The sequence below is a fragment of the Piliocolobus tephrosceles genome, chromosome 9 (genome assembly GCF_002776525.5).
Source record: "Piliocolobus tephrosceles isolate RC106 chromosome 9, ASM277652v3, whole genome shotgun sequence".
NCBI lineage: Eukaryota > Metazoa > Chordata > Mammalia > Primates > Cercopithecidae > Piliocolobus > Piliocolobus tephrosceles.
Genome location: NC_045442.1, coordinates 29783199 through 29798404, shown reverse-complemented (window position 1 = coordinate 29798404; position 15206 = coordinate 29783199). Strand labels below are relative to the sequence as shown.

At 47.3% G+C, this 15206-nt stretch overlaps 2 protein-coding genes across 3 annotated transcripts in view; both read right to left on the bottom strand.

Annotated features, from left to right (window-relative positions):
• Positions 1–5444, bottom strand: part of SH3PXD2A (SH3 and PX domains 2A) — a 259572-nt gene extending 254128 nt beyond the window's left edge. Inside the window, exon 1 of one of the 2 annotated variants that reach the window (XM_023206561.2) lies at positions 5239–5444. In XM_023206561.2, coding sequence (XP_023062329.1) covers positions 5239–5310 — 72 coding nt within the window. In that variant the 5' untranslated portion in view covers positions 5311–5444. The remainder of the gene's footprint in view (positions 1–5238) is intronic. The other variant, XM_023206560.2, reaches the window with a different exon arrangement.
• Positions 5445–6840: 1396 nt separating this feature from the next.
• STN1 (STN1 subunit of CST complex) overlaps positions 6841–15206 on the bottom strand; it is a 68591-nt gene continuing 60225 nt past the window's right edge. The window contains exons 11-13 of the transcript XR_002730484.1: positions 10268–10421; positions 8279–8341; positions 6841–7397 (exon numbers count right to left, since the gene is read on the bottom strand). The gene's annotated coding sequence lies outside the window, so the exon portion shown is untranslated. The remainder of the gene's footprint in view (positions 7398–8278; positions 8342–10267; positions 10422–15206) is intronic.

Genomic DNA, 15206 nt, shown 5'->3' with positions numbered 1-15206 from the left:
ACTCAGGCTGAGGCAATTAGAAGGCAATTTACAGGGAACTGCTGTGCAAACCCAAAGTCAGAAGTCCTAACAACACTTCTCTAATTCATAGCCTCCACAGTCAGTTAACTCATGCTGGCCCCGGAATATCTCTTTGGAAAATGCAGCAGCTGGGGCTTGTATTTCTGGGCTGGAATCGGTCTCCTCTGACCTCAAATAGGTTTATTTTTCCCTTCTCTTCCCTTCCCCTCTGCCTGCCACCACACATGGTAATTTCTACCCTGGTTTGCCCCCCAAAAGCACTCACTCAGCTCGACACAGGGTTGCGATAAATGGCTGGCTGTGCTCCCTGTTCCAACGGCCTTGAAGGATGTGGTCGGTTGTTCCATGAGCAGAGAGCCTTGTCAGACCTGTGAATCACCCCTCGATCACTTCCCTCCCCAGAGAAGAAACCGTTCCCATGCTCGTGCATGTGTAAGAGAAACAAAGAGACAGAGAATGCAGGCAAGAGTGCTAACCCATGTGTGGTGCTGACCTTGGGGCTAGGATCCTATTTGACTTTGCCCTTACCCAGAGCAACCTATTTCCTTCTCTCCTAACCTCTGTTTCTTCCCAGCTTACCAGAAAGCTACCACCAGATCCCAATGCTCAGCTCCAGGAACCCCTCCAGGTCTGAACAGCTGCTCTGTGTTTATCTGTTCCTCTTGGAGGCTGGGTGTTTTCCATGGGGCGTGTAACCCACTTCCCCATCAGACTATGAAAAACTGGGCTGTTCTTCTTGCCTCAGTCTTTCCTTTTCTCTCAGATTCACCGATTGGGTCCTAAATCACCTGCAGTGCCTTGGTGCTCAGGAACAGCAGATGGCAACTAGTATATGGTGCACGTCCATGGGGGGGTCAGGCACTGGGTAGACACTTTACCCCAAATTATCTCAGGCCAACTTCCCAAAAGCCCTGTGAAGTTACAGATGAGGAAACTGAGGCTCAGAGTGACAGCCCAAGGTTGCACAGCTAGGAAGTGCCAGAGGTAGGATTCAAGCACTGATCTGCTCAATACCATACTCATTCCATAATGGAACTGGTCCTGAAAAAGACCGTTGCAGGCTGTGGCTGCACATTCTCATTCCTGTGGTGTTGGAGTCACAATCTAAGGGCTGAGAAAAAAAAAAAAAGAAGGGCAGAGAAATGAATGAGTTTGGGGCCAATTCCTAAGCATGTAGCTCCCAGGACCAAGAATAAAATCTGGGATGATCTAAACAGAGGAAGAATGTATTATTTCCACAGGGTCAACCCTTAATTTATTAGCCCAAGCATTACTGGGGACCAGACACCAGCCTGAAGTTGCTCTATTCCTCCTGCCTCACAGTAACCCGCCTGCGTTGCCCACCACGAACTCACCTGCAGGGCACATGGTAGATGTCTCCACAGTGAGGCAGTCCTAAATACAACCCTGCACTGCTCTGTCACCATGGAACAGGGCTGAGCCTGGCCTTCCTGCCCGGATTCTAATTGAGGAGAAGGGCCCCACCTTATATCCACACCCTCCTTTGGAGCTAACTTGACCTGCATTGCCCCAGATCTGCCCTGTGCTAGCTGCAAGACCCTAAGCAAGTTGGTGAATTGCTCCAAGTCTCAGTTAATTCATTTGTAAAACGGAATCCAAAAACCTACCCCACATTAGGGTACATTCAATGATCTGCAGGAATCACATGAAAACACGAGTGTTAAATATGTTTCATCATCGATGGTAACTGCTAAACTGGCTATTATTTGCATTCCCTAAAGAGTCCTGCAGAGGATCAGAACATTCATGATTGGTATTTGTCTGAAATAAACAATCAGGAAGTAAAACAACTGTGAAAGTGCAATACCTCCCAAATCCAAATAGATATAATTTCTTGTTTGTTTTAGATAAACGAGCTTTTCTCCACCACCATATGAATTGATATACACCTATACCTGCCTGTGAGCACAAAGAATCAAGTGGACCTGAATTCAAATCTTTACTGAAAAACTTTCAAATGAAGGAATGTGCATTCTGCATCCAGCATCCTCAGGACCATTTTCAGGACAAGCGGTCAGAGGTCAAAGCCAGTTTACCTAGGGTCTCCCCAGGCAGAGCTCAGAAAGCCAGGAAAGGAGCCTAGCTTCATGCCAGGGAGCCTGACCTTAGTAGCAGCTGCCTGCCCTTCTCAACCCCACCCCAAGCAGGGGCCTGGCAGAGAGGAAGGAAGCCAGGGCTGACAGTGCCATCCACATGATGGAGGCTACTTGCGTGCCTTCATGAACAGACTGAAAGCACCGGACCCTTGGTGATCAGGCAGCTCCCGCTCCCCATGGGGATGAGCAAACCCTTTGCAGAATGTCCTGAGAGAACCTTTGCAGTGTGTTCTCAGCACTCTGGAGCCAGCAGAGCTCCTCCTGCAAGGGCCCCAGGCCTCTCATCGGCTAGCTCTAGCTGACACGCACATCCCGTAAAACCTCTCTGCTCTGCAATTTACCAAACCACAGACTCAGAATTCACCATCAGCAGAGGAGAGGCTGGAAGGAGGCATGCTTCTCCAGTGTAGAGGGTTTCCAGAACACAAAGGCGATGGGTGCAGCATGTCCTGCCAGCTGACCACACCAGAGAGCCTTACCCACAACACTTGAGCTTCTGGTGTGTGGTATCCACCGTGCAAGGGCCAGGAGAGAAAGAGGCTACAGCCTCCCCCAACCCGCTCCTCCTGCCCCTGTCTGTCCCACCAGACCCTTTCTATTACTTTCTTTCCCCCTTTCTATTATTGGAGATGCTTATGTTATGTATTAATATATATACAATGCCCCAAATGGGTAGAGACTTTTTGACCACCAGATATTTGTCCTCTTAACCAACCCTAACCAGACTTAGGGTACATGCAGTGAAAAAAACCCACACGACGGGCAAAAGGCCAGTTATACCGAGGTGCTGTGAGTAGCTGTGTTACAAGTTACTTTACCCAATCTGGCTCTCCATTTCCTCATCGGTAAAATGAAGGAGTTGAGCCAGATGAGTCTTCGGGTCTCTGCCCATTCCACAATTCCACAACACATAACACTTTCTCCTCTCAGTGTTTTCCAGAACCCTAGTTCAGAACTCTGTATGGCCCCATCTGTTCAGTGACATCACTCCCTGCCCCAAACATAGTGTCATCGATTCTTCCTCGGGAAGCAGAGATGTCCCGGGAAACACTTGGTCCGTAAAAAGGAAGGAAATGATCATTTCGAGGGAACTGGACAGGACTTCTTTTGTATTTTTCACATAGAACAAGTTATTGTCAATCTTAAAACCCAAAATCTTTCTTCCTTTTTGCCAGACCATTAATAGCTGCTTTTCAAAAATACTTTCTTAGTCAGAATCTCACCAATACTAAGCCACCATTTAATAAGAGCTTACTGCGTGCCAGGAACTGGGCTAAGTGCTTTACATAGATGATCTCATTTAACTCTTCCGACAGCCCTAGGAAGTACATACTATTATTATCCTTACTTGAAATTGAGTAAACTGAGGCTGGGGGAGGTTTAAATAACTTGCCCAAGGTGCTAGTTAGTGGCTGGTTAGTGGCTGCGTGTCAGACTTTGAGCAAGACCGTTTACCTTCAGAGCCCCAGCACATAACCTTGCCTTTCAACCCTGTCTGCAGTGGGCCCCAGTTCTAGTTTGTTACCAGTGTGTCCTGCATCTGCAACCTTGGGCACCATCGGTGGGAGCTGAAATGTGAGGTTTCGTCTAAAATCCAGAGTTGGAAACGCACCTGCCTGGGTCTCAGAGCAGAGAGTGCCATCTGTTGAATGCAGTGCCAAGCTCAACCGAGGACTACAAATGAGAACCCTTAAAACTTAGCCTGCAACATTTGAGAAAAATGAACCCTGGGATATACAAAGGGACATCTGTCCACAGAGCAGGTTGACCACCTGGTGACCCAAGCCCTCCAAAAAGGCCTTTCTTGTAACAGCAGTGGAAGATGCTTGCTGGACCAGACTACACAAAAGAAACAACTTTCTAAGGGTGTCAGGGATTGGCCTCAACGGGCACCCACCTCCCTGCCTGGTCAGGAACTTGCCTCCACATTTACCTCCTCCCCATCTGAGCCCAGTCGCATTTGCTCAGCTGTAAAGAAACTCAAAATTCAGAGCTACACTGGTGACAAAGGCAGAAAGAGTAGCCCGAGGCTGACATTGCCACAAACCCCAGTCCCTTTGCAACAGTGGAAGAAAAGGCACTTCAGAGATCTATGTGCAATCCAGGGCAGCAATCAGCAGCCTGTTTTAACTGTTAAGATTAATGCTTTGAGCCTTCAAACTGCTCCTCTAAATACCCAATTTGCAAATAACATGCAGTCCTCTGTGCTTGGGTCTCTTCTATCTCAAGTACAGGAGCACAGACGCTCAGAGGGGTCAAGGACACCGTGTTTACTTCCTAAGGTGTGAGGGATGGGAAGACAGGACCGGCTGAGATGAAAGGGGAACTGTCACATAGGCTCTGGAGCTGGCCCAGTCAACCTTAACCCCTTCTCATTAAGTTTGGAGGAGGAAGGGGGAGGGGCAGTCGGCGGTTCCTCGGAGACCACAGCAAACATTCGCCTCCTCGTGTCTGAGATGGAGCATCACTTAAGAGGAAATGAACCCGGTTAAGGGTCACGTCCAGAGGAGGGATAAAAGGAAAAGCCACAATTCTCCTCACACCGACGGACACAATGGCTTTAAGAGGGAAATCAAAGCTCAGCGCGGAGGGTGGAGGTTGGGCGGGGGGGCGGCGGCTTCCTTCTGCCCCCTGCCCCAGGCCTAGGAAGGCAGAGACAGAGCTGGCGTGGGAGGCAGGGCGCGAGGCTTTCCTCTCCAGGGCGCGCTCTGAAAGCATCTCGGGCTGTGTGAGCGTGAGCGCCCAGGGCCCCTGGGGAGGGCCAAGGAGATGCGCTTTCCCGACGGGGCTGCTCCGCGAGGGGTTGACGAAAGCTCCCCCCACCATCCATCAAAGGCGGACAGATGACTTCACCGTTGTAACAGACAAGGGCAGCCACTTGCCAATTCCAATGCCAAAAAAAGAAACCGGGGAGGGGGAAGGAGGAAGGACAGAAGAGGCTTCCCTGGAGATCACAGCCCTGCGAAGAAACTCCACGGCTGCGGGCTGCCCAGTGGGGGCTTAGCTCCGGGACCTCACAGCGGGGAGGGGCTAGGGGCCATCCGGGGCCCTCCGGGTACCTCGGGCCACCCCCTGCAGGGTCGGCGGGGGCTGTACTCACGTAGTGCTTGGAGGGGTTCCTCCGCTTCTCCACGTCCACCACGGTGGCATCCTGCACGCAGTAGGCGAGCATCGTCCCCAACAACGCGAGTGGCGCCCCCGGCGGCGTCACCTTCTCATCCCGGCCGGGCTCCGGCTCCTTCTCCAGCTGCCCGGGTCCCGGGTCCGCTCGCCACCCCGGCCCGGCGCGCCGAACGCTGCCCGGACTCCCGGCGCCCACAGGTCCGGGCCTGGGGACGGGGGAGGGTCCCGGAGGGTGCGCGGGCTCCGTGCGCCCCGGGGGTCTCCCCGCCGGCCTGCCGCGCGCCCCTTCACTCCCGCGCGGCCGCCGCGCTCCGCTCGCCCGCTCGCTCTCTCCGCCGCCCGGTGGGTCCGGCGGGAACTGGCGGAGCACAGGAGGGGCGGGGGTGTGTCCCGCCGGCGAGGGGACGGGGCGGGGGCCCGGGAGCCTGCTGTCAGCGCCCTGGGGAGGGGCCGGCGGCGCCCCTTCGCCGCTCTCGGGTTCGGGCTCCGGGGAGATCGGGGCTGGCGGAGGCTGTGGGCGCAGAAGGCGGAGGCAGGGCCTGGCAGGCAGGGAAGGGAAGGGAAGGGAGGGAGGGGAGCGAGGGGAAGCGCGCGGGGAGGGGCTCCGGGCCGGGGGAGGGGCTCGGGGCGACGGGGAGGGGGCTGCAGCCCGGCCCCAGTGGCAGGGGCGGGCCGACGAGCCCCCACCCGAGCCCAGCGCGCAGCCTGCGGCCTGGTGCGGCACGGGGCTAGTTCTCCGGGCACAAAAACTCAAGGTGGCTTCGCGGGGAGAGGGAACGGGGAAAGTGAGCCCAGCGGGTCCCTCTCCTGGCTTTCCGCCTGGGAGCGGATTTGTGCCTTTTTGTCCCCACTTTTATGTCCCCCTACCACTTCCACCCCCAGATCTCTTTAATGAGTAGTTTATTACCCGGCTGTTACTGCCCAGGCCCCCGAGGAGGAGATGGGAATGGGGAAAGGGCCAGCTTTAAATCCTTCAAGCCAAAGCCTCTTTGGACGAACCACCTGCCCCTCTGAAGGTCGTAAAGGGTGAATTCTCCCCGGAAATGTGATCGATTCGTTGCCTGGGTCATCCATCGATCTGGGCTTGTGTACCTACCCTGTGACATCATTTACCAGTGACAAAGTTAGACTCTGCATAACACTACTGCCTTAAGCCCAGGGCTCCCCTGGGGACCCTCCCCAGGCTGGCGACAGGGAAAGCAGCATACAATGGTGGGAAAACCCACCCGGTTGGAGGCCAGCTCACCATGAGCCCCAGGCTCTGGCATTCTCACCCCTCCCTATAGTCGTCTGGAAAACCCACTTTCCAAGCCACTTGTCCTTGGTCCTTGGACTTGGAGCACAGTTACTACTTAATTCAATGTAGCTTCCCCTCTTCTGGTTCAATATTTTTTTCCCATTCTGCTTTCAAACATTTAAAGGGGTAGTGTTTTCACAACTACTCCAGTTGTTTCACAATCACAATAAAGCTTTGTGACTTTGGACCCATGTGAAACATCTGAAATGAGGACAAATAATTTTATGACCTAATTGCATTAATACTTTCTTCCGTGCGTCCTCTAGACTATCAGAACCCAAGCACAGATCTAAGGCTTTATTTATTCACACATTTGCTCCGTACAGAGTAACCCAGTATTCCTCCAACCTTCCTGGGGAAGGGCTCCAGGACACCAAACGATGGCACAAGACAAAGAAAAATAAAAATAAAAAAAGATGGATGAGCCTAGGGTGCTCAGACTGTGAGAGATCTTGGCACTAGGCCAGAGCTTCTTGGTCAGAGAAGATGATAGAAAACTTTTGTGAATGTTGGAGCAGGAGTCCTGGGGAAGGTGCACCTGGTAATGTTGCTCAGTTGATGGGAAAATGGGAGCACAGGGCATTACCTCCAAGAGCAAGGCTTATTCCCTGAAAGGATGAGAGGTAGACCTGGAACGAGTCCTCTGCATTGAGCTCCAGAACCTGGGAGGGTGCTGGCCAGCTCCAGGTCCTCTCTGATGATGGATCAAGACAGCCTGTGAGTTTGTGATATAGAGATTCATCATGGCTCTTGGGTAACTCATCTTCTGTGGATGGCAAAGTCTTCTGGAAGTGCTAATATAGCCTGAAAAGCCATCAGTGAGGGGAGCTGGTGTTTAGCTGTTGTAGGGGGAAGAAGAGGAGGGGGTTTAGTTTGCCTTGGGTCCCCTTGTGAATCAAAGCAGTCAGCTCACCTAAAATAGCTCTAGTGGTTTCCTTATTACCCTTCTTTTGCACCCAGATCCACAATGAACACGAGAAATTCGTAGGAGAGAGGGCCCAATGCTTCCCCTCATCCTAGTGGCCTACAAGGTGGTAGCCTTTTTCCTGCCTAAAAAACTCCCTGCAACTTGACATCTTATAAATTCAGGCCTTTAAGCCTGACTTGAGCATACTCCCAACTTCCCCCTTTGTTCCGTAATTACCTCAATTGGAGGGAGCAACTGAGTGCTCCCCACTCAACCCCATGGTGCCAAGATCTGAGCAGAAGTTATTTCTTCCTGTGTGAGAAAAATGTCTTCTCTGTACTGGGGCTGTATGTCCAAGGGGATTTAAGTATGAGAAAAGATGCAGGCTATGTCTTCTCTGGATACATTTCAACCTCATGCAGATTTATTTCCCACAGTGCCTTGGGAATTCCTTTCTGTTCAATACACATTTATTGAATGCCTCACATGTGCCTGGCAATGCCCCCAAAATGACAGAGACTGGGGGATGTTTCCTTGGAAATAGGGACTGTTCATCATTCATTAAATACCCCAACTATGCATGGCACACAGTAGGTATATAGGATGGCCTATGTTGAAAACATCTGCTCAAAGAGCTAGTGCTAGAGAAGATTAGAGAAAGCCCTATTTTGTCACCTCCACCCGTGAACTGGGGATGACTCCAACCCAAGGACATTGTGTGAGTTAAAAATGACAAAATATAATTACAAAAAAAAAATTTAAGTTTAGGATAAGTAAGGGAAAGGGAAGGCGAAATAAGATGCAAACTGATACCTGAAAATCTGATTTTTCGAAAACAGGTCATTGTAGACTGCTTAGAATCAAAGAACTTTCCAACTAGAAGGGACAAGAGAAGTTATTTATTTCTCTTATTTTACAGAGGAACAAACCAAGGCCAAGAAAAACTAAGCAAGTTGCTTGATGCCACATAGTCAGTTAGTCCCAAACCAGCTGTCTTTCCCCTCCACATTTATGTGCCTATACTAGGGCAAGAAGAGCTCGTTTAAAGAGCACACTTAGCACACCTGCAGGTCTAGAATGTTGCACTCACTCAAACCCTGGAGCCCTTGGTTCCAGTTCTCCATTCACACAAGCACACGAACTCGTGATGCCTGGACTTCCCAGTAAAGAGGACTGTACACTCCTCTAGAGCAGAGGCCGTGTGTGTCTCCATGGTCCTCTGTGTACGTGCAGATTCCATCAGCTCCCCTAAAACAGAACCCACCCTACCTCCTCTCCCATGTAGGGCCTTTGTAGACCACCCCAAAGAAGACAACATATAGGGAAGTACTGGAAACCACAGCATGCTATATGAAGGCACAGTATAACCTTCTCTTCCTCTTCAGAAATTGAATGACAATTCCTAATCACACATTTGTTTACTAATCATACATCACCCTAAGACAGCTCAGCCTCCACTGTATTGACCCTTATTTATATCTTTTATTGTTATTTAACTTTCCTGTGTTTTGGGTTCTGCCTTCTAAACCAGCAAGAAGCCTTTGAAAGCCTTGAGGATAATGAACTTAGACTTGGACACCACCCTTTCCCTCCCCACCCCCATCATCCAGCACCTCTGCCGCCTGCCACCTGCCACACACACCTGCCCACCCAGCGCAGGGCTTTATACAAGCCAGGTCCTCAATAAATGGTTGTCTTTTTAAATTACTGGGATCTCAGCAGATATTTGTAGATACTGCTGGGACTAAGCGATGCCTAAGAAGAACTGGAGGATAGAGTCTCAGAGCAGGAATTACCCAACCTGGGTTCTGGTCCTGACCCAACCATAAACCAGCCTGTGACCTTGAAGTTCTTTCCCATGTCCAGGTCTCTGGTGCTCTTTCTGGCCCTTTCCATGCTGTACAATGGTGGATAACTTACATAAACAGGTCTAGCCAGACTCTTCCCCAGAGTTGTGTATATTTGAGTGACATTTGGGGCCCTCTTCTGGCCAAAGTCGTTTTAGCACTTTTACCTCCTGCCGCAGGGACAGGCAGGAGGGCCTGGGATGAATAACCTGCCATTCTACAGACGCTAAGCAGTCCAGCACTCATGCTTCTCTCTCTGTTTCTTCTCATCCTCTTCCTCCTTTTTCTTCTCCCCCATTCCCTTTCTCTCTCAAATCAGCCCTGATATATTTATTGACTTATGTTTGGGGAGTGTTTTGAGGATGGTCCCTCCTGAATGTGGAGCAGACAGCAAGGCCAACTGCCCAGGGAAGTAAATTGCTTGTCAGGTTTCTCCTCTCCTTGCTGGGGAACAGGACCAGGCTATGGCCCCAGAACTGCCCCACCACCCAGCCCCACTGTTCACGAATTCTAGCCATAGTAACAGGCTCCTCCTGTTGCCAAACCACCAGATGGTGGAAGCCACCTCTGTCTGACACCCAGCACAGTAAGTTCATCAGTGAAATCTCAACATGCTTCTTTACACAGTCCCTTGAGAGTCTCACTCTGCTGTCTTAGCCTAGATTCTGGTGAGGGTCCGTGTACAGCAGAAGGTTTTGATAGAACCACTTAGAATTCCAGCCTTAGCAAGTGACCATGCCCCTGGAATACCAAAGGGAAATCTGGGAACTTGCACAGCCAAAGAGGCCAAGGACTTAATTAGATTCACAGAGGAAAACAATATTATTCCATAACTCCAGGCTGCATCCCTAACCCTGACCAGACATCTGGCCCCTAAACTAATGTATTGTGTTTTAAGACCTTCAGGAATGAGTGTGGATGGTTTCATACTGTCTATCTCAATAATTGAACATACCTGGAAGTATATTCCTGGCTGGGAGGGGGTTGCCAGCATCATCTGGGTATAAAAGATCAGCCTGTATGGTTCCGTTTTAGTGATAAACCACCACAGATTTTCTTTTTCAAAATCCCCTGGATTTTCCAGAATCCAGCAAACCCTGAGTTGGCCTCTGGAAGACAAAAAGAACAGAAAATAAAAATACCACGGGGAATTCAAAGGCAGTTTCTTTAAAAATAGCCTGAAGCCACAAATAACCAAAAATATGAGTCTGGTTTTGGTTTTATCCCCTCTTTTTTTTTTTCCAGTTCTCTTCAGAAATGGCATAGAAATTACTGTTCTTTGTCCTGTTTGAACCTACACATCTATTTCAGGTGAAAGATTTAAGACTCTCAAAGTCAAGTCCAGCTTCAGTTCAAGCCCTGTCCTATCTAAAGCAGAAGATATCCCCCTAGTTTGTTATTTTCTTACCCAATGGGTGAGAGACAGAAAGCCTTAGCAGGCTGGGTTTTGCCTACATGGGTGAATCTGCCTGGGATTTGGATGGTCATTAACAAGGTATTGCCCTAGGCAGATTGCTGTGATCTTACGTCCTAACATATGAACAGTGTATGTTTTAGTTAAGACTTGTTGGTTTACAAATACTAAAAATTGAGCTAAGCTAGCTTGAAAAGAGGGATGGGGGGTTTTTCCAATATATAGTAATGTCTCATGGAATCACACACATCCTGACTTCTTGAAGTATTAGAACCAGGAAGTATCAAATCTTTAAGAACATGAGCAATAATAATTTTCTTCATCTCTTATCTCTGCTTAGCACTGTGTGTCTGATTTACATTTTGATGGCAGACTTTTACTCGTTTCTTCGCTCATGTAGCAGGAGCCTCCCACAACACGCAAGTGTCTACCAGTCTCTTAGTTCCAGACACACCTAAAGATGTGCTGGCTGCCTCTGGAGTCCAGTTCCTAGTCTATTGGGGAAAAAGAATCTGATTGGCCCAGCTTGGGTCATACGTCCACCTTGATCCAGTCAATTTCCATGGGCTGGAGTCCTGTGAATTTGATCATAAACCAACACCTTTGTTTAGGGAATTAATTCTAAGAATGAGGGCCACATTGGGGCCCCTTCAAGTTACTATTCTTTAAATATTTATTCAGCATTAATTTAATGAAGCCTAGGAGAAATAAGTGTTCTATTAAGTGTGCGCCTCTTCATGTACACTTAAAGTAAGGCATTTATTTATTTGTTTTTGAAAGCTAAAACAGTTTTATTGGATAGTCTAAAGTGGATTATGTATTGCTACCAGTTAATGTCAAGACCAGTTCTTATACAACAATAGTGATCTTTGTAGATACTTGTGTACTCAAGAAACAATAGTAGTTCTAAATTTGTGCTCAGATGTGAATAGTAGCACACTTGTAAGTTGACTTAAAATTCTGAAATGATGCTTCATCAGACAGGGTTCCTATATCAAAGACAAGAGTCATGAGCCTAGAAGGGAATAAATAAGGGACAATGATGCAAAGATTAGCAGTACTGTTGAGTCATTACCATCCTCCAGGCTGACCAGTCCAAGGAGAATTGGAATCATGAAGGAGAGATTATATGGAGGAGCTATAGTTTTGGGGGATGCAAAGACCTAAGATGGGGTGGGTGGGTGTGGTTAGCATCCAAGAATGAGTTTCTCCTTAAATTTCAATGTAAAATAAGGCATTTATTCATGGACTGAAAGCAATGTTTCCTGAATTGTTTTTTACTTCATGGTTTTTCACACCTGGATAACGTTACTCACATGCTTACCATAGATAGATGTAACTTACATGAATATAGCTTCAAAGTCTTTTAAAAGATATCTTAAGGGGTTTTGTTTGTTTGTTTTTACTTTCACAGAGGTAGATGTTTCCTGCATTTTTGGAGTTATTGCTTTTTATTTTTTATTTGTATTTTTTGCAGGGGAGAGGAATCAGTTTTCTGAATAGTTAACTTCTTGGGAGGCATATTAATAGGTCTGAACTTACTTAAAACAAATCATTCCTTCCAAGTAAGCAGCACTAGCCCATGCAATTTTTGCACATGGGCCTTGAAGCTGAGGTGATTGCTGCTGATTTAAAGGGCTATTTGGGGCAGGGGTCAGAGCTGATGGTCCAGGTCAGTCTATAAGTACAAAGCATCCTGCACATGCACACTGCAAGAATATTCCCTAGAGCCAGGCACAGTCACACACACCTGGACTCCCAGCTACTCCAAAGGCTGAGGCACGAGGATTGCTTGAGCCTAGAAAGTTGAAGCTGTAGTGTGCTACCATCGTGCCTATGAATAGCCACTGCACTCCAGCCTGGGCAACACAGCGAGATCTCATCTCTAAAAATTAAAATAAATTTTAAAAAGGAAACTCCCTGGAGATGAGAGGCGCTTGTGAGGAAAGAGTTTATATTTCCACTTAAGAGTGTTGTTTACTGTGGTAGGAACTGGATCATTTGTGCCAGGAGACCTTGGAAAAATCCCTGTCTTTTAGGCCAAGACTCCTGGCCATTTGTCTATCTTGCCTAACTCATGAGAGATGGCCACTGCTCAGAAGTTTAGAATCGAAATAGAAAAATCTTGCCGATGGAGAGCCAAGAAACCATGTAGACAATGTCTGATTATTAATTAATGATTTTACTAAAACATAAGAATGCAAACTCTATAAGCACAGGGATGTTGGCCTGGTTTGCCCATCATGGCACACCTCCAAGTGCTGAGAACAATGTCTGACACATAGCCAGTTTTCACTCAATGTTTGTTAAATGAGTGAATGACTTAAGTAGGACATAAAGATAATTATTGAAAAACCTTTCAAATGAAATCTGACTCTTAGAGTTCTGAATATTTTGCTCAGAATATAAGGCTTATTGCCTTATAAAAAGTGCCAATAAGCCGACCGCGGTGGCTCATGTCTGTAATCCCAGCCCTTTGGGAGGCTGAGGCAGGTGGATCATTTGAGCTCAGGAGTTCGAGACTAGCCTGGCCAACATGGTGAAACCCTGTCTATACTACAAATACAAAAACTAGGTGGGCATGGTGGTGGTGCCTGTAATCCCAGTCACCTGGGAGGCTGTGGCAGGAGAATTGCTTGAACCCAGGAGGCGGAGGTTGCAGTGAGCCAAGATCGCACCACTTCACTCTAGCATGGGAGACAGAGTGAAACTCCATCTCAAAAAAAAAAAAAAAAAAAGAAAAAAAGAAAAGAAAAGAGAAAGAAAAAGAAAAAAAAGCGCCAATTAATTACTTCTAGATTCTGTAACAAGAGAGTGTCTCCTGATCTCCTCCCAAATTTCTGCAGCACCAATGCATGTTTCACCAGTTACATAGAAGTACATGTGTGGAAACTCAAGCCACCTGCTATCATACTTTCAGCTTATTTATCACAGTGGTGTTTTTGCAGGCCTTGTGGATTGATACCACAGGCAACTGACCTGGCTTTGTCCAGTTCTGATGAGTAGTGCTCCAGAAGAAATACAGGGAGCCTCAGGAACATAGAGCAGAGGCTCCATCCTAGGCCGAGGGCAAGAAAGACTCCCAGTAGGCATGACCAGCAGCATGGAAGATGAGCATGCTGCCCCTCTCCTCTTCTCAGATATTAAGGGCGAGCTGAAAGTCCCAACCCTCTAATCCTGCCTTGGTCTTTCTAGTGACCAGCCCCCATCCTGAAGCTACCCAGAGTTACTAGCCACCAGTCAACTCATTTGCATTCAAAAGGACACATCACTTTGAAGATTCCAAACATTTTAGGAGTTTTATGTCAAGAACAGAGGACTAAGGCCAAATATATTTCACAATATCACAAATGTTACATTCATACAACAGAACACTATATACCAATGACAAAGACAGAACTACTGCTTCATGCAAGACACTGGATGAAGCTCACAGACACAATATTGCACCGAACATAAAAGACACACTCAAAGGGTACACAATGTGTCATTCCACTTACATAAAGTTCAAGACAGACAAAATTAATTGATGGTGCTAGAGGTCAGGACAGTGGTTGCCTCTGAGAGGTATGAGCTAGGAGAGGCACAGAGACTACAGGTTGCTGGAAATGGTCTCCACCTTGATCTGGGTGGAGTTTTTGAGCTGGGCACTGGAGTTGTGTATTCAGTGTATGGATGTGATACCTCAATAAAAGAAGAAAAGAATGAATGAAATGAAACTAAACAAATCAGCAAGGATAAACCTCTCAGATTCTGGTGAGTAAAAACAATGCAAGTTGCAGAAAGATATGGACAGTATGTAAATGTAAATGTTAAACCTAAAGAACAATATTATATGTAATATACATATTTTAGGGATACATATATCTGTGGTCAAAGTATTAAGATGGACAGGAAAAGCTGGCGTGAGTGAGCACCTGTAATTCCAGCTACTCAGGATTGCTTGAGTTCTGGAATTCGAGACCAGCCTGGGCAATATAGTGGGATCCTGTTTCAAAAAATGAAATAAAATAAAATGGACACACCAGCTTTAAGGTAGTGCTTACCCCTGGTGAGAGGGGGCAACTGGAGAATTCTGTAATTATAGTATTATATGTCCTTTGAAAAAAGGAATTGAATTTGGTAAAATGTTAGTATTTACTGTTAAATATTAGCATTATTTAAAATTGTTAAAACTGGGTGGTGAGAACTTATTTTTTATATTGCTATCTGTACTATGAAGTGTTTGAAATATTCATAATTTTAAAGTAATTTATTATTAATAAAAATATAAAATCAATTGGTGGGAACAATTTGATAAGTATAGAAATCCAAAGTGGGTGGTTATGGATGTCAGTTTTATGTTAGTGTCAGCAGTCAATTTCCATATTCTATTTTAGGTTCACAGCATCAAGGAACTAGACTCCCACAAAAGTCCTTGCAAAGAGCAAGAGTCTTTTTTTTTTTTGAGACGGAGTCTTGCTCTGTCGCCCAGGCTGGA